A 19,727-nucleotide genomic window follows, 5' to 3' on the forward strand; every position below is an offset into this window, starting at 1 on the left:
GCCATGATTGGGTATAAAAGCAGCTTCCATGAAATGTTAAGTAATTCACAAACAAGGATGGGGCGAGGGTCACCAATTATTAAGCAAATTGTCGAACAGTTTTAGAACAACATTTCTTAACGAGCTATTGAAAGGAATTTAGGGATTTTACCATCTTCAGTCCTTAAAATCATCAAAAGGTTCAGAGAATCTGGAGAAATCACTGCACGTAAGCGATGATATTACAGACCATTGATTCCTCAAGTGGTACTGCACCAAAAACCGACATCAGTGTGTAAAGGATATCACCACATGGGCTCAGGAGCACTTCATAAAGCCACTGTCAGTAACTACAGTTGGTCGCTACATCTGTAAGTGCAAGTTAAAACTCTACTATGCAAATCGAAAGCCATTATCAACAACACCTAGGAACGCCGCCGGCTTTTTTGGGCCTGAGCTCACCTAAGATGGACTGATGCAAAGTGGAAAGGTGTTCTGTGGTCTGACGAGTCCACATTTCAAATTATATTTGGAAACTGTGGACGTGGTGTCCTCCTGAATAAAGAGGAAAAGAACCATCCGGATTGTTACAGGCGCAAAGTTCAAAAGCCAGCATCTGTGATGGTATGGGGTGTATTAGTGCCCAAGGCATGGGTAACTTACATATTTGTGAAGGCACCATTAATGATGAATGGTCCATACAGGTTTTGGAGCAACATATGTTGTCATCCAAGCAACGTTATCATGGACGCCCCTGCTTATTTCAGCAAAACAGTGCCAAGCCAGGTGTTACAACAGCATGGTTTCATAATAAAAGAGTGCGGGTACTTTCCTGGCCCGCCTGCAGTCCAGACCTGTCTACCATCGAAAATGTGTGGCGCATTATGAAGCGTAAAATACAACAGCGCAGACCCCGGACTGTTGAACAACTGAAGCTCTACATAAAACAAGAATGGGAACGAATTCCACTTTCAAAGCTTCAACAATTAGTTTCCTCAGTTCCCAAACATTTATTGAGTGTTGTTAAAATAAAAGGCGATGTAACACAGTGGTGAACATGCCCTTTCCCAACTACTTTGGAACGTGTTGCAGCCATGAAATTCTAAGTTAATTATTATTTGCAAAAAAAAAAAAGTTTATGAGTTTGAACATCAAATATCTTGTCTTTGTAGCATATTAACTGAAAATGGGTTGAAAAGGATTTGCAAATCATTGTATTCCGTTTATATTTACATCTAACACAATTTCCCAACTCGTAAGGAAACAGGGTTTGTACTTCCTTTTCCCATGCCACCTTCATTAGCTTCCAGAGGTATTTCAGGACACTAGGGGCATTCTTATAGAGCAGGGGTCGGGAACCTTTTTGGCTGAGAGAGCCATGAAAGCCAAATATTTCAAAATGTATTTCCGTAAGAGCCATATCATATTTTTTTAACACTGAATACAACTAAATGCGTGCATTTTTAAGTAAGACCAACATTTTTAGAGTATAATAAGTCTCTTATTCTTTTTAATAACATTGTTATTCTGAAGCTAACCAATAATAAATCAAATGTCATGTCTGTTGATCATGTCTTTGTTTGGCCATGTGCTGTTTGTCCTTTGGACTCTTTAAGTTCCTGTTTTTTTCCACTCTCTTGTCTGGTTTCCTTGGTTACTCATCTTGTCCACCTGTCTCTGGTGGACAAGATGCCTGCTCACCTGCTTCCCGAGCACTAATCAGAGGCAGTATTTAAGCTCGTCTTTGCCAGTCAGTCGCCCTGTGCTGACTTGTTTCATGCCTTGCCATAGTTTTGTGCTTCATGCCATGCCAAGTAACTTTTGTTTGATTTATGTTCTTAGTCTGTTTATGCATTAGCTTTGTTCTTTAGCCCAAGTTGTACCTCCGCTGTGAGCAATTTTTGTTTGTATATTTTTTTAGTTAAAATTAAATCATGTTTTTACCTAATTGCCATGTCCCGAGTAGTCCGACTGCCTTCCTGGGAGAACGACCCCGCAGCAAGCTGCAACCCCCCCCCATCGTGACATAAAATACTTCTTACCATTAATGCGACTTCTTGAACATCCATCCATCTTCTTCCGCTTATCCGAGGTCGGGTCGCGGGGGCAACAGCCTAAGCAGGGAAACCCAGACTTCCCTTTCCCCAGCCACTTCGTCTAGCTCTTCCCGGGGGATCCCGAGGCGTTCCCAGGCCAGCCGGGAGACATAGTCTTCCCAACGTGTCCTGGGTCTTCCCCGTGGCCTCCTACCGGTTGGACGTGCCCTAAACACCTCCCTAGGGAGGCGTTCGGGTGGCATCCTGACCAGATGCCCGAACCACCTCATCTGGCTCCTCTCGATGTGGAGGAGCAGCGGCTTTACTTTGAGTCCCTCCCGGATGGCAGAGCTTCTCACCCTATCTCTAAGGGAGAGACCCGCCACACGGCGGAGGAAACTCATTTCGGCCGCTTGTACCCGTGATCTTATCCTTTCGGTCATGACTCAAAGCTCATGACCATAGGTGAGGATGGGAACGTAGATCGACCGGTAAATTGAGAGCTTTGCCTTCCGGCTCAGCTCCTTCTTCACCACAACGGATCGGTACAACGTCCGCATTACTGAAGACGCCGCACCGATCCGCCTGTTTATCTCACGATCCACTCTTCCCCCACTCGTGAACAAGACTCCTAGGTACTTGAACTCCTCCACTTGGGGCAGGGTCTCCTCCCCAACCCGGAGATGGCATTCCACCCTTTTCCGGGCGAGAACCATGGACTCAGACTTGGAGGTGCTGATTCTCATTCCGGTCGCTTCACACTCGGCTGCAAACTGATCCAGTGAGAGCTGAAGATCCCGGTCAGATGAAGCCATCAGGACCACATCATCTGTAAAAAGCAGAGACCTAATCCTGCGGTCACCAAACCGGAAGCCCTCAACGCCTTGACTGCGCCTAGAAATTCTGTCCATAAAAGTTATGAACAGAATCGGTGACAAAGGACAGCCTTGGCGGAGTCCAACACTTCTTGAACAGGTGGGGTAGAAAACGGACGGATGGATATAAATGCATGAGAATGTTTTATATATTTTGCACGTTATTTTTAGCACTGTGATTACCAGTGAAATTATTCATAATTATCGCGTTAAGCAATGTCAGCTAAGATTTATCTGAGAGCCAGATGCAGTTATCAAAAGAGCCACATCTGGCTCTAGAGCCATAGGTTCCCTACCCCTGTTATAGAGCCTATATAGGATGCTGATGGGCTCTAGAGTTGAGGCTGTTCTAGCACCTTTACAGTTCTCACAACTTGGTTCCATTTCGGGGGCCTTGTGTCCGTCTGGTACTCTGCAGATTAAAATGGTGGCATGTCTTTCGGGACTATGACTGGTACCTGCCTTGGTTTGTCTGAGTTAGTCGTTCTCAGGCGCTCGTCTCGTTCCCTTTAAGGTACTTTACAAGTTCCGTCTTTTTTCCTTGACAAAGAGGTGAACTTGTAGGGATTTCTTTAGAAGGCAGTCCTCGTTCTATATTCCTGTCAGTAAAGGGAAACGCGATAAAATCTGTACAATACAAACTACTAGAAAACTTCATGTTTATTAGTCAGTAAAATAAGCATTAGGACAATCACCATTAGAGCATCTTTCCTCAAATGTAATCCAGTATTTCTGTCTCCATTTCGTTTTCACTTCCCTCCGATGGCTGATACTCATCCTCCTCATCATCGTCATAATCATCATTTTCTGCATCTTCCGCGTGCACTTTTGTACTTCGGACTGCACGTCTCGGTCGCTTGGGGGTGTTTTGCAATGCTGGGAGGGAAAGATTCATGAACAAAAATGAAATAAATTAGGTTTTAGATCATGCTTGCTGTGAGCCACAACTGATGCAGGTCAAAAACGTATTCTATTTTGTATTTTACTGGACGTAGTCATTGATGCGGAGTTAGATTGTAGTCCACAGCAGGGGTTCCTAACCTTTTCCACCACAGAGGACTCTGGGATCCACACAAATATTAGAATTGAATCACTAATCTTGCTCTTCATTTTAATCTTGTTCAATAAGTATATCTAGCCCAGTGGTTCTCAAATGGGGGTACGCGTACCCCTGGGGGGTACTTGAAGGTATGCCAAGGGGTACGTGGGATTTTTCAAAAATATTCTAAAAATAGCAACAATTAGAAAATCCTTTATAAATAATAATAATTTATAAATAATTTTACAAGAAAATATTGTAATCCTACAGAAACAGAAATATTATGACAAATTGTTACCGGTTTTTATAAGAAAAAAGTTGACACATAGTAAGAAAAAGTCTGCTTTTAGTTCTTTTATTTTATTGAATTATTTGCTTGTAATTGGTTTTTAATACATGCGATCAACAACAACAACAAAAAAAGACTTTGGACCAATGTTCACAGATTCTATGTTTTGGCTCTCTATTATTTCCGTATTGGGACCATGATTTGGGTCCTAACTTGTTCACCGGTCCTCATATGGAAGCTACTTTTCCTTCTTGATGTCTTAAGAAGGGTAGAAACACACACACACACACACACACACACACACACACACACACACACACACACACACACACACACACACACACACACACACACACACACACACACACACACGTCTATAGATGACACTGTTTGACTGTGTTTAGACGCGATGAAAGCCAGGGTCCGTGCAGGAGCATCTTCCCAATGTCAAAGCGCGGCGGCAGATGGCATGAAACAGTTGGCAAGAGCGAGTGAGCGTGAATATCTGTTTACTAATAACCCTTTAATGACTTCAGATGGGCACCGGGATCAAACATCGGCAGCCACACAGGAATTAGCCTTAAATGAGACCGGACTGAGAACGTGGGCGCACTCCTTATGTTGCCTTCCAGAGAAATGGCGCTTCAAATAAAATAAATAAAAAATAACTCTGTAGATACGGGAAGTAGATTGGATATTCTCTTTTTCCGCCCTCTAAGCGTTATTTATCTATTATCAAACAACGCTGCAAATACTTTCATATTTATTTAAGAGAGAGAATGAGGAAAGTAGTATTTTTAATCAACTAAGGACTTAATGCCCTGCAAAATATGAGTTAAAAGTATGTAAAGATGTTATAAATACAAATGTTACAGCATCCTGCTGGTGGACTATTTATCTGATACTTGAAGGTATGCCAAGGGATACGTGGGATTTTTCAAAAATATTCTAAAAATAGCAACAATTCGAAAATCCTTTATAAATATATTTATTGAATAATACGTCAACAAAATATGAATGTAAGTTCATAAACTGTGAAAAGAAATGCAACAATGCAATATTCAGTGTTGACAGCTAGATTTTTTTGTGGACATGTTCCATAAATATTGATGTTAAAGACTTCTTTTTTTGTGAAGAAATGTTTAGAATTAGGTTCATGAATCCAGATGGATCTCTATTACAATCCCCCACTTTAAGTTGATGATTACTTCTATGTGTAGAAATCTTTATTATTAATTGAATCACCTGTTTATTTTTCAACAAGGTTTTAGTTATTTTTATATCTTTTTTTCCAAAATAGTTCAAGAAAGACCACCACAAATGAGCAATATTTTGCACTGTTACACAATTTAATGAATCAGAAACTGATGACATAGTGCTGTATTTTACATCTTTATCTCTTTTTTTCAACCAAAAATGATTTGCCTTTTGATTAGGGGGTACTTGAACTAAAAAAATGTTCACAGGGGGTACATCACTGAAAAAAGGTTGAGAACCACTGATCTAGACTATTTACAGTTTTAAGTATAAACCTCATCAAATGGTATGAAACCATGTGTCAATTACAAATAATATTATAAAGGCTTAGGCCAGGCTGATTACAAAATAGATAAAAAATGTTATATATTGCAAAAGAAAATATGATGAAAAAATTATATCTACACACAATTACACATTTCTAAACTAATTTAATTATATATAAAAACAATATTTATGCTTCCTTACTAAACTGTCAATAAAATTTAAGCGCAAATGAAAATACTGCTTCGCCACTTTAGTCATATTTTTTGCGCTTAAGAAACTTCTTTACGACTTGAGCTCAAGACTTCTTCTGTTTGTTTGAGATTGTCATTACTGCCACAAGGAAAGGAAAAATTTATTAAAATTAAGTACCCCTGTGGCTCATACAGTTGACAAACAGATATGTTTTGGTGGCCAACTATGATTTAGAAACACTGGTCTAAAAGTGTGGCTGATAACTGAGCGTGGAACTTGCTGAGAACCAGCATACTCTGTCATGCAAATGTGATTTTGATCTATTTCCTTTGTCAGAGTTACACATTTATGAAAAAAACAACAACAAGCATTATCCATCCATCCATTTTCTACTGCTTGTCCCTTTTGGGGTCGCTGGCGCTTATCTCAGCTGCATTCGGGCAGTATGCAGCGTACACCCTGGACAAGTCTCCACCTCATCACAGGGCCAACACAGATAGACAGGACAATATTCACACACTAGGGCCAATTTAGTGTTGCCAATCAACCTATCCCCAGGTGCATGTTTTTGGCGGTGTGAGGAAGCCGGAGTACCCAGAAAGAACCCACGCAGTCACAGGGAGAACATGCAAACCCCACACAGAAAGATCCCGAGCCCGGGATTGAACCCAGGACTACTCAGGACCTTCGTATTGTGAGGCACATGCACTAACCCCTGTTTCACCATGCTGCCCGCTCTGCCTTTTAATCTTATTCAATAAGTATATCTAGTTTAAAGTATACACCTCACTATGTGTCAATTAAAAATAACATCATAAAGGCTTAGGTCAGGCTGATTACAAAAATAGATTAAAAATGTAATATATTGTAAAATAAATTATGATGAAAAAATTATATTTACATACAATTACACATTTCTAAACTAATTTAATGATATATAAAAAAACAATATTTATGCTTCCTTACTAAACTGTCAATAAAATTTAAGTGCAAATGAAAATACGGCTTCGCCACTTTAGTCATATTTTTTGCGCTTAAGAAACTTCTTTACGACTTGAGCTCAAGACTTCTTCTGTTTGTTTGAGATTGTCATTACTGCCACAAGGAAAGGAAAATTTTATTAAAATTAAGTACCCCTGTGGCTCATACAGTTGACAAACAGATATGTTTTGGTGGCCAACTATGATTTAGAAACACAGGTCTAAAAGTGTGGCCGATAACTGAGCGTGGAGCTTGCTGAGAACCAGCATACTCTGTCATGCAAATGTGATTTTGATCTATTTCCTTTGTCAGAGTTACACATTTATGAAAAAAACAACAACAAGCATTATCCATCCATCCATTTTCTACTGCTTGTCCCTTTTGCGGTCGCTGGCGCTTATCTCAGCTGCATTCGGGCAGTATGCAGCGTACACCCTGGACAAGTCTCCACCTCATCACAGGGCCAACACAGATAGACAGGACAATATTCACACACTAGAGCCAATTTAGTGTTGCCAATCAACCTATCCCCAGGTGCATGTTTTTGGCGGTGTGAGGAAGCCGGAGTACCCAGAAGGAACCCACACAGTCACAGGGAGAACAAGCAAACCCCACACAGAAAGATCCCGAGCCCGGGATTGAACCCAGGACTACTCGGGACCTTTGTATTGTGAGGCACATGCACTAACCCCTGTTCCACCATGCGGCCCGCTCTTCCTTTTAATCTTATTCAATAAGTATATCTCGTTTAAAGTATACACCTCACTATGTGTCAATTAAAAATAACATCATAAAGGCTTAGGTAAGGCTGATTACAAAAATAGATAAAAAATGTACTATATTGCAAAAGAAAATATGATGAAAAAATTATGTTTCCATACAATTACACATTTTTAAATAAATGTAATGATATATAAAAACAATATTTATGCTTCCTTACTAAACTGTCAATACAATTTAAGTGCAAATGAAAATACTGCTTCGCCACTTTGGTCATATTTTTTGCGCTTACGAAACTTATTTATGACTTGAGCTCCAGACTTCTTCTGTTTGTTTGAGATTGTCATTACTGCCACAAGTATGGGGATAATTTATTAAAAATAACTACCCCTGTGGCTCATACGGTTGACAGATATGTTTTCGTGGCCTTGCAGGGGGGCGCTCACGACCCAACTATGATTTAGAAACACTGGTCTAGAAGTGTGGCTGACAACTGAGCGTGGAACTTGCTGAGAACCAGCATACGCTGTCATGCAAATGTGATTTTGATCTATTTCCTTTGTCAGAGTTACACATTTATGAAAAAAACAACAACATGCATTATCCATTCATCCATTTTCTACTGCTTGTCCCTTTTGGAGTCGCTGGCGCTTATCTCAGCTGCATTCGGGCAGTAAGCAGTGGTACATCCAGGGCCAAAACAGATAAAAATACAATATTCACACTCACATTCACACACTAGGGCCAATTTAGTGCTGCCAATCAACCTATCCCCAGGTGCATGTTTTTGGTGAAAAATTTACACATTTGAACTAAATTAATGATATATAAAAACTATATTTACGCTTCCTTAGTATACTGTCAACAAAATTTAAGTGCAAATGAAAATACTGCTTCGCCACTTTAGTCATATTTTTTGCGCTTAAGAACATTCTTTATGACTTGAGCTCCAGACTTCTTCTGTTTGTTTGAGATTGTCATTACTGCCACGAGTAAAGGAACAATTTATTAAAAATAACCACCCCTGTGGCTCATACAGACCGCAGCTGACAAACAGATATGTTTTGGTGGCCTTGCAGGGGGCGCTCACGACCCAACTAGGATTTAGAAACACTGGTCTATAAGTGTTGCTGACAACTGAGCATGCAACTTGCTGAGAACCAGCACTCTCTGTCGTGCAAATGTGATTTTGGTCTATTTCTTTTGTCAGGGTTACACATTTATGGAAAAAAAATGACAAGCATTATTCAAAACAAAAATGTCGACTGCAAAGAACGCTACTTCTCAGACCTATATCGCATTATTTTTGACAAAGTAAGAACTGTATCCCGCCTTACGTGGTTTTAGCTCTCTGATGACCTTCTTAACCATGGCTGAGATGATGTCCCTCAGCTTGTCTGTGGTGCCAACTGTACACCAGCCATCTCGCTCATCGCACACTTGCTCGGTCCCGCTGTTCTGCTGGATGACGTCCTGTATTCTGGACACAAACCCCACCAAAACACGGCGCAAAGGTTACTACCTTATAAAGTACGAGTGATTCAGGATTAAAAAAAAACTTCTTCATTTTCCTTTACTGCAACAAAGGGAGAATGTAACACAGATAGAAGACAAATACAGAAGACTTAGGAAAAGAACCTACCTTTGCACTTCCAAGTCACACAGCTGGTAAAACATCTGCCGGTGAGGAGGTAGCATGCCCTCTCTGAAAATATAGGATGACTCCTACACCAAACATTGTAGAAATTAGTTTCAAAAATGCAGAATAGTGAATCATCTACTAGTACATTTTTTACAACCCCAAAAATCAAGTAAAGATGGCACGTTGTGTAAATGGTAAATAAAAACAGATTACAATTATTTGCAAATCCTTTTCAACCTTGATTCAATTGGACGGACTGCAAAGACAAAATACTTCACGTTCGAACTGGTAAACTTTGTTATTTTTTTTGCAAACATTAGCTCTTTTGGAATTTGATGCCTGCAACATGTTTCAAAAAAGACTGACAAAGTTCAGGAATGCTCATCAAACACTTATTTGGAACAGACCACAGGTGAACAGGCGGGTGCCATGATTGGGTATAAAAGCAGGTTCCATGAGATGCTGAGTCATTCACAAAGAAGGATGGGGCGAGGGTCACCACTTTGTCAACAAATGCATGAGCGAACAGTTTAAGAACATTTCTCAACAAGCAATTGCAAGGAATTTAACCATCTCCGGTCCGTAATACTATCAAAAGGTTTAGAGAATCTGGAGAAATCACTGCACGTAAGCTGCAAGACCGAAAACCAACATTAGATACTGTAACCTTCGATCCCTCAGGCGGTAGTGCATCAAAAAGCAAAATCAGTGTGTAAAGGATATCACCACGTGGGCTCAGGAACACGTCAGAAAACCACTGTCAGTAACTAAAGTTTGTCGCTACATCTTTAAGTGCAAGTTAAAACTCTACTATGCTTAGCCAAAGCCAATAATCAACAACACCCATAAACGCCGTCGGCTTCGCTTGGCCTGAGCTCATTTAAATAGACTGGAAACTGTGGTTGAACAACTTAAGCTGTACATCAAGTTAAAAGGAAAGGCCATTTAACACAGTGGTAAAAATGCTCATGTGACAACTATTTTGCAATGTGTTGCTGCCATTAAATTCTAAGTTAATGATTTGCAAAAAAAAATAACTTTCTCAGTTCGTACATGAAATATATTGTCTTTGCAGTCTATTCGATTGAATATAGGTTAAAAAGGATTTGCAACTGATTGTATTCTCTTTTTTTTTTTTACGAATTACACAAGGTGCCAAATTCACTGATTTTGGGTTTTGTATGTGCAACATTAGCTCATGTTTTTAATTACTGGCAGTGTTAGTAGTTTAGTTATTCAACAACAGAAAATTAAGTCATTCATTTTGTGAAGCAGTAAATCTCATGCGGCAGGAAAGAAGACAAAAAAAACATTCATGATGTTTCCTGGGCTCCATGTAAGGTTGTAAATGTACATGTCATTGCATGAATAATAGATATCAACTGTGATTTATATGAGGCGTGCTAAGAACCAGAGTTACATCGCCATCTACTGTACAGCGCTGGAAGGACTAATAATTTCGACAATAAAAATAATTGGAAAAAATACATTTAAGCAACACAATGACGCAAAACATACAACCAAGGCAACAAAGGAGTGTAAGGCTGCCGCTTGTGATATTTTGGGACTCAATTGGATTTAGGTCTGGAGACTGGCTAGGCCACTCCGGAACCTTGAAATGGTACTAATGAAGCCACTTCTTGGTTTTCCTGGCTGTGTGCTTTGGGTCATTGTCATGTTGGAAGATCCAGCCACGACTCATCTTCAATGACCTGGGAAGGAGGTTTTTGGGCAAAATCTCACAATACATGGCTGCAGTCATCCTCTCCTTAATACAGTTCAGTCGTCCTGTCCCATGAGCAGAAAAACACCCCCAAAGCATGATGCTACCACCCCCATGCTTCGCAGTAGGGATGGTGTTCTTCGGATGGTACGCATTTCTTCTTCCTCCAAACACGCATAGTGGAATTTTGACTAAAAAGATCAATTTTGGTCTCATCTGTCCACAAAACTTTCACCCATGACTCCTCTGGATCATCCAAATGGTCATTGACAAACTTAAGACGGGCCTTAACATGAGCTGGTTTAAGCAGGGGAACCTTCCGTGCCATGCATGATTTCAAACCATGACGTCTTAGTGTATTACCAACAGTGACCATGGAAACAGTGGTCCATGCTCTTTTCAGGTCATTCACCAAGTCCTGCCGTGTAGTCCTGGGCTGATTCCTCACCTTTCTTAGCATCACTGAGACCCCACGAGGTGATATCTTGCATGGGGCTCCACTCCGATTGACCGTCATGGTTAGCTTCTTCCAATTTCTAATGATAGCTCCAACAGTGGACCTTTTTTCACCAAGCTGCTAGGTAATTTCTCCAGAGCCCTTTCCATCCTTGTGGAGTTGTACAATTGTGTCTCTGGTGTCTTTGGACAGCTCTTTGCTCTTAGCCATGCTGAATGTTTGGGTCTTACTGATTGTATGGGGTGGACAGGTGTCTTTATGCAGGACAGGTGTCTTTATGCAGCTAACGACCTCACACAGGTGCATCTGATTCAGAATAATACAGTGAAGCAGAGGAGGACTTTCAAAGGCGGACTAACAGGTCTTTGAGGGTCAGAATTCTAGCTGATAGACAGGTGTTCAAATACTTATTTTCAGCTGTATCACATGAATAAATTGTTAAAAAATCATAGATTGTGATTTCTGGATTTTTCCATTCATTTTCCATATTCTTCCGCTTATCTGAGGTCGGGTCGCGGGGGCAACAGCCTAAGCAGGGAAACCCAGACTTCCCTTTCCTCAGCCACTTCGTCTAGCTCTTCCCGGGGGATCCCGAGGCGTTCCCAGGCCAGCCGGGAGACATAGTCTTCCCAACGTGTCCTGGGTCTTCCCCGTGGCCTCCTGCCGGTTGGACGTGCCCTAAACACCTCCCTAGGGAGGCGTTCGGGTGGCATCCTGACCAGATGCCCGAACCACCTCATCTGGCTCCTCTCCATGTGGAGGAGCAGTGGCTTTACTTTGAGTTCCTCCCGGATGGCAGAGCTTCTCACCCTATCTCTAAGGGAGAGCCCCGCCACACGGTGGAGGAAACTCATTTCGGCCGCTTGTACCCGTGATCTTATCTATCGGTCATGACCCAAAGCTCATGACCATAGGTGAGGATGGGAACGTAGATCGACCGGTAAATTGAGAGCTTTGCCTTCCGGCTCAGCTCCTTCTTCACCACAACGGATCGGTACAACGTCCGCATTACTGAAGACGCCGCATCGATCCGCCTGTCGATCTCACGATCCAGATCCACGATCTAGATTTTTCTTTTTAGGTTATCTCTCATACAGTGGACATGCACCTACCGTGTAAATTTCAGACCTCCATGATTTCTAAGTGGGAGAACTAGCAAAATAGCAGGGTGTTCAAATACTTATTTTCAGCTGTTTCACATGAATAAATTGTTAAAAAATCATAGATTGTGATTTCTGGATTTTTCTTTTTAGGTTATCTCTCATACAGTGGACGTGCACCTACCGTGTAAATTTCAGACCTCCATGATTTCTAAGTGGGAGAACTGGCAAAATAGCAGGGTGTTCAAATAATTATTTTCTTGACTGTAAGTAATGGATTCCAGCCCTGACAAATGTCCATCTTTTCGAAAAAAGTTTGTAAACTTAGAATGCAATATAAATTTCTGTACAGTACTATTTTTTTTTAATCCAACAAGGGGGTGATAGATCAACGTTGTATATAAAATCAAAGTCAAAACAACAACAACAACAAGCTAAACTGTCTTCAGTTGCAGCCGGCATGCACGCACGCTGTTTTCAGCCCTGTCTTGTACTCACAGTTAGAAATCACAAAATTCCTTAACTTTAACAGCCAGGTTGCTAAAATTATTAGGAATGGAAATAAATTAATTTAATTTTGTTAGTGTACAACGAAAAACTGGGGACAGGAAGGGGCAGTGTTGACTATACTGTGGTCACCTCTTGAATGTTTCAAACTACACAATGCTTGTTCATTGCTTTCTTTGGACGCATATTGAGCTAGCAAGACTAAAAAATGCTGTAAAATAGCTAAAAACACTGCAAAGCACACAAAGTAGCAATTAGAGCAGGGGTCGGGAACCTTTTTGGCTGAGAGAGCCAAAAAGCCAAATATTTTAAAATGTATTTCCGTAAGAGCAATATAATATTTTTTTTTACACTGAACAAAACTAAACGCATGCATTTTTAAGTAAGACCAACATTTCTAGAGTATAATAAATCTCTTATTCTTTGTAATAACATTGTTATTCTCCAGCTAACTGTGGAGGGGGGCGTGGCCTGCTGGCCTGCAGCGAAATGGGGTGTGCCAGGACCGGCCTCGAAATCAGCGACAAGTGCGTAGATGCCCACCTGGGCCTTGTTATCTAATCACCTGTCTGTCTGTTATAAGCAGCAGCCAGGAGGAGATACAGGGTTGGGGCTGGAGCCAGAGCGCGAGCGAAAACGAAAGAGAAAAATACAATTGCTGGAAAGCAACTGAGAGACTTATTGAAAAATAAAACAATATTGTAACCCTGAAACAGGCTCTCATGTTGGTCCTTTGTGGTCTGACAAGCCCCACACTAACCAAGAATAAATAAATAACTTCTTACCATTAACGCAAATTCTTGAACGGGCGCGGTAGAAAACAGATGGATGGATTAAAAATGCATGAGAATGTTTTATATTTTGAACATTATTTTTAACACTGTGATTACAAGTGGAATCATTCATTACTTATCATATTAAGCAATGTCAGCTAAGATTTATCCGAGAGCCAGATGCAGTCATCAAAAGAGCCACATCTGGCTCGCGAGCCATAGGTTCCCTACCCCTGACTTAAAGTATCTAACAACAGCACCCTATCAGAATGGCTGCGCTGTGAAGCACACAATGGGTGGATTAAACTTTGAATACGGAGACAAGGTTTGGACACCAAAGCATGTGTTCATATGGTCCGTGGTTCAGTTCATACAATGAGAAGTTCGTAAATCGAGGTTCCACTGTAAATTACAAGGTCAACTTACTTTGAGCTGATATGTGACTCGGACTTGATCTCGACTGCTGCTAGAACCCTCTTGAGTGGGAAGATCTGTCACACTGGCTGGAGTAGGAGCTGGTCACCAGAAACAATGAAATGGTTAAGAACTTGTTTTGATTGCTATCAAATGTACGTGGTTTTCATACTGTATGTAATGTCCAAGTAATGCTTTGTTATTATTTCCTTCATCAAACAACTTTTTTCAATGGGAAAGGACAGAACATTCACACAATACATTTTAATGTGTGCAGTGATTGGATTTGGTCCTATATTGTGGTAAAAAAAATATTTTGGTAATCACTTTCATAAAGGTCTACTGAAACCCACTACTACCGACCACGCAGTCTGATAGTTTATATATCAATGACGAAATATTAACATTGCAACACATGCCAATACGGCCGTTTTAGTTTACTAAATTGCAGTTTTACATTTCGCGCAAAGTATCCTGTTGAAAACGTCGCGGTATGATGTAGCGGACATTTTGTTCCAGCCCTGATCCCAGCTATAAGTCGTTTGCTTTAATCGCATAACTACACAGTAATCTGGACATCTGTGTTGCTGAATCTTTTGCAGTTTGTTCAATTAATAATGGAGACGTCAAAGAAGAAAGATGCAGGTGGGAAGCGGTGTATTGCTGCCGCATTTAGCAACACAAACACAGCCGGTGTTTCCTTGTTTACATTCCCGAAAGATGACGGTAAAGCTTTACTATGGAACAGAGCGGTCAAGCGGACATGGTTCCCTACCACATGTCAACCGCCAGGTTTCGGTGAGAAAATGGTGCTAATAAGTCGGCTCTTACCGTAGACATGAGCGGAGAGCTTGCGTCGTTCCTCGTGCACCTGTCAAAGAGGCAGCTGCGAACTCTCTTGCCTCCTGCGGCCGGCCGCCCCCGAACGTTGGATGCTTCCACCGTGGAGGAGGGAAAAAAATAAATAAATCTCATCCCCGGCGCCAACGGCTGCCTTCGCTTTGCCTTGTCGAGAAATGTGGCTTCCCTCAGAAACACTGGCGGTCACAACACCTGTGGCCACACCCCTCCGACTTTCACTAAAATGCTAAAACACTAGTAACACAATAACCAGATTAGGGATTTTCCAGAATTGTCCTAGTAAATTTGTCTAATAACATCTTAATAGCTCTTCAATTTAGTTTTTTTTCCCTAGTCCTTCACTCTTACTTTCCTCATCCATGAATATTTCATCCTCGCTCATATTAATGGGGAAATCGTCGCTTTCTCAGTCCGAATCGCTCTCGCTGCTGGTGGCCATGATTGTAAACAATGTGATGATGTGAGGAGCTCCACAACCCGTGATGTCACGCGCACATCGTCTGCTACTTCCGGTACAGGCAAAGCTTTTTTATTAGCGACCAAAAGTTGCAAACTTTATCGTCGATGTTCTCTACTAAATCCTTTCAGCAAAAATATAGTAATATCGCAAAATGATCAAGTATGACACATAGAATGGACCTGCTATCCCCGTTTGAATAAGAAAATCTCATTTCAGTAGGCCTTTAAAAGCCTGAAAAAATGTGAAGGTTTCTATTAATGGGGAGTTGCACTTTTTTGGAATGTTGCCTATCGGTCACAATCATTATGAGAGACAAGAATACACGTCTTTTTTTTTTTTTACGATTTTAAAGATGATAAAAAAACGCTTGAAAGATTTGGCCTATGGGAGTCAACATCCATCCATCCATCCATTTTCTACCGCTTATTCCCTTTCGGGGTCGCGGGGAGTCAACATTATTAAGTTAAAGTTAAAGTACCAATGATTGTGACACACACACACACACTAGGTTTGGCGAAATTATTCCCTGCATTTGACCCATCACCCTTGATCACCCCTTGGGAGGTGAGGGGAGTAGTGAGCAGCAGCGGTGGCCGCGCCCGGGAATCATTTTTGGTGATTTAACCCCCAATTCCAACCCTTGATGCTGAGTGCCAAGCAGGGAGGTAACGGGTCCCATTTTTTTAGTCTTTGGTATGACTCGGCCGGGGTTTGAACTCACAACCTACCGAACAATATATACTATGTACAATATACATAATGCAAGTATATATATATATATATATATATATATATATATATATATATATATATATATATATATATATATATATATATATATACATATATATATATAAAATGTAGTAACATACCCCACAATAACAATATGTAATATGTACAATTTAAACACTGCAAGTATATACATAATGTAATAACAGACACCTGCCTAACAATATGTAATATATACAAAATACACACTGCAAGTTTATATATAATGTAGTAACAGACACTTTCATAAAAATATGTAATATATAACAGTCCCCTTAATAACAATATGTAATATGTACAATTTAAACACTGCAAGTATATACATAATGTAGTAACAGACACCTTCATAACAATTTGTAAAATGTATAAAATACACACTGCAAGTCTATATATATTGTAGTAATAGACACCTTCATAACAATATGTAATATGTATAAAATACATACTGCAAGTCTATATATAATGTAGTAACAGACACCTTCATAACAATTTGTAATATGTATAAAATACACACTGCAAGTCTATATATAATGTAGTAACAGACACCTTCATAACAATATGTAATATGTATAAAATACATACTGCAAGTCTATATATAATGTAGTAACAGACACCTTCATAACAATTTGTAATATGTCAAATTTACACACTGCAAGTTTATATAAAATGTAGTAACAGACACCTTCATAACAATATGTAATATGTATAAAATACACACTGAAAGTCTATATATAATGTAGTAACAGACACTTTCATAACAATATGTAATATGTATAAAATACATACTGCAAGTCTATATATAATGTAGTAACAGACACCTTCATAACAATATGTAATATGTATAAAATACACACTGCAAGTCTATATATAATGTAGTAACAGACACCTTCATAACAATTTGTAATATGTCAAATTTACACACTGCAAGTATATATAATGTAGTAACAGACACCTTCATAACAATATGTAATATGTAATATGTATAAAATACACACTGCAAGTCTATATATAATTTAGTAACAGACACCTTCATAACAATTTGTAATATGTATAAAATAAACACTGCAAGTCTATATATAATGTAGTAACAGACACCTTCATAACAATTTGTAATATGTATAAAATACATACTGCAAGTCTATATATAATTTAGTAACAGACACCTTCATAACAATTTGTAATATGTACAATTTAAACACTGCAAGTATATACATAATGCGGTAACAGACACCTTCATAACAATTTGTAATGTGTACAATTTACACACTGCAAGTATATATATAATGTAGTAACAGACACCTTCATAACAATATATAATATGTACAATATACACACTGCAAGTCTACAGTGTATATAAAATTTAGTAACAGACACCTTCATAACAATATATATATATATATATATATAGGTAATGCAGTAACAGGCACATTCATAACAACATTTACCTATTTTGTCCATTTTAAGCATTCAGGGGTGAATTAATTTTAAAAATGCATCACAACGTTCACATTTGTTTTTTTCCGACGTCACGGATTTCTACTCACTGCTGACTTCATGAAAGGCAACAAACATGATAAAACATCACTTACTGTACAATGTCTGCTGTTATTAGGATGCTGATTGATAGAGTGCTGATATATTCCCATTTAGATGAAGAATGACTCAAAATCCTGGCGTGAACCAAACGCAGACCAAATGTCTCTCTGTCTTTCCCGCCGTTTCTGGGTCTAAATTGGATGCCAAAATTGACCAACTCGTCAGATTATGTCTTCATCCTTCATCTATCCAGGTGGAAGGCATTACCTGCATTCTACAAAAAAAAATTCGAGCTCCGAGGCGTGAAAGCATTTCACCCCAGCCGCTGATGTCAATACCGCCAGAATAAGCTACAAAAATTAGTTTGTCTGCGTTAGCGCGTATAATAACAATATATCTAAAACTTGGTTAATACTGAAATCACAAAATATAAATGGAGTATTGTTGGCGGTTTTTTAAAGGGCTTTATGGCTGGAATAGAGGACCTACCCTTGACTCCAGTACAAGCAGGACTTTTATTTACATTTATTTCAGAGTAAGAATGCATTAAATCTGTCGTCTTGTCTCTCATGAAGACTGTGAACGATAGGCAAAATTCTCCAAAAAAATGCAGTTCCCTTTTAAGGTGATTTACTGCCATTTCATCCACTGACCGGTCTTGTTGATTGCAATAGGCAGAGTGTAGTTCAGGGCACTCCTCTTGGGTTTCACTGGTAGGTCTGATAGCACATATGCTAAATATGCAAGACAGTGAGAGAGACAAAGAAAATATGAGTTAATTTCAGAGGTTAAATCCAACAAATTACATTTTAAATCTACAATTGTTATTCCAACAAAAACTTATGATTCTGTTTTGTACCGTTTTTGGTGCTACAGCGCATCCTGTAGTCCAACATCTGGTACTTTTTTGACTCAATTGTCCTCCTGGGGTCATAACCAAACTTGATCCACAGGCTTCTCCATGGTCCAGTCACCTTGGAAAAAGTATTGTTTATTTGTTAAACTTGCTTCACATTTGACTTCATGACGTTACTTAATAGATGGAGCAGATTTTCCAACTTTTAATACGATAACAATATTCCAGCCTTGAGTATTGGCTGATATCGATATCAGTCAGAAACTACAGCAGGACAAATCCCACATACTTTCATTATTTTGTAGTGTGGAATGGTATAAAAGGGCTGTGCAAGCTGAGAATAATGGCAGATATGAAAATCACTAACCCATTTATTATAAACTCTCTGCATTTGACTTAGGTCAGGGGTTTTCAAAGTGCGGCCCCGGGGGCCATTTGCGGCCCGCAGCTAATCGTTTACCGGCCCGCCACACATTCTGCAAAAATTGCAAAATTGATAGTTTTGCAAAAATTAAAAAAAACATTTAAAAAAAAGTGGAATGAGGTGAAATCTAATGAGAAAAAGTGGCAATGTTGACACAAAACTGCCATGTAGGAAGTTATTTTTTTCCCTTTTGTCTTTATTTTCTTCTATTCCAAAAATCTATGTTACAATGAATTATTACTTAAAAATGATCACTTTAAAATGTTTTATGTGGAAAAAATATTGCATATGTTGTGTGGTTGCCATATAACAACATCAAAGTTTTGACAAAAGAGCACAAAACAAACAAAATATTAGTTCAAACTTAAAATCGACAGATATATCGGAAGTTGATCTTGAAATTTAAGTGTTAAAAGTAAAAAAAATAAAACATTTTATCACTTTATGCGTGGGGAACTTTTCGGATCTCAAATATATATAGTAGGATTTTATTTAACTTTTCACTGTGATTACCCAAAAATATTAAATAATTAAAATCAATGCCGTGCTGCATTATTGATCTTTGAGGGCT

At 39.4% G+C, this 19,727-nt stretch overlaps 1 protein-coding gene across 2 annotated transcripts in view; it reads right to left on the reverse strand.

Annotated features, from left to right (window-relative positions):
• Positions 1-3,265: 3,265 nt before the first annotated feature.
• Positions 3,266-19,727, reverse strand: part of gtf3c5 (general transcription factor IIIC, polypeptide 5) — a 32,932-nt gene continuing 16,470 nt past the window's right edge. The window contains exons 6-12 of one of the 2 annotated variants that reach the window (XM_061877044.1): positions 18,736-18,850; positions 18,530-18,610; positions 14,264-14,352; positions 9,278-9,360; positions 8,973-9,115; positions 3,586-3,766; positions 3,266-3,489 (exon numbers count right to left, since the gene is read on the reverse strand). In XM_061877044.1, the coding sequence (XP_061733028.1) occupies positions 3,603-3,766; positions 8,973-9,115; positions 9,278-9,360; positions 14,264-14,352; positions 18,530-18,610; positions 18,736-18,850 (675 nt within the window). In that variant the 3' untranslated portion in view covers positions 3,266-3,489; positions 3,586-3,602. Of the gene's footprint in view, positions 3,490-3,532; positions 3,767-8,972; positions 9,116-9,277; positions 9,361-14,263; positions 14,353-18,529; positions 18,611-18,735; positions 18,851-19,727 lie in introns of those variants that run through there. The other variant, XM_061877043.1, reaches the window with a different exon arrangement.

This window comes from Nerophis ophidion, linkage group LG17 (genome assembly GCF_033978795.1).
Source record: "Nerophis ophidion isolate RoL-2023_Sa linkage group LG17, RoL_Noph_v1.0, whole genome shotgun sequence".
In the NCBI taxonomy this organism is placed as follows: Eukaryota; Metazoa; Chordata; class Actinopteri; order Syngnathiformes; family Syngnathidae; genus Nerophis; species Nerophis ophidion.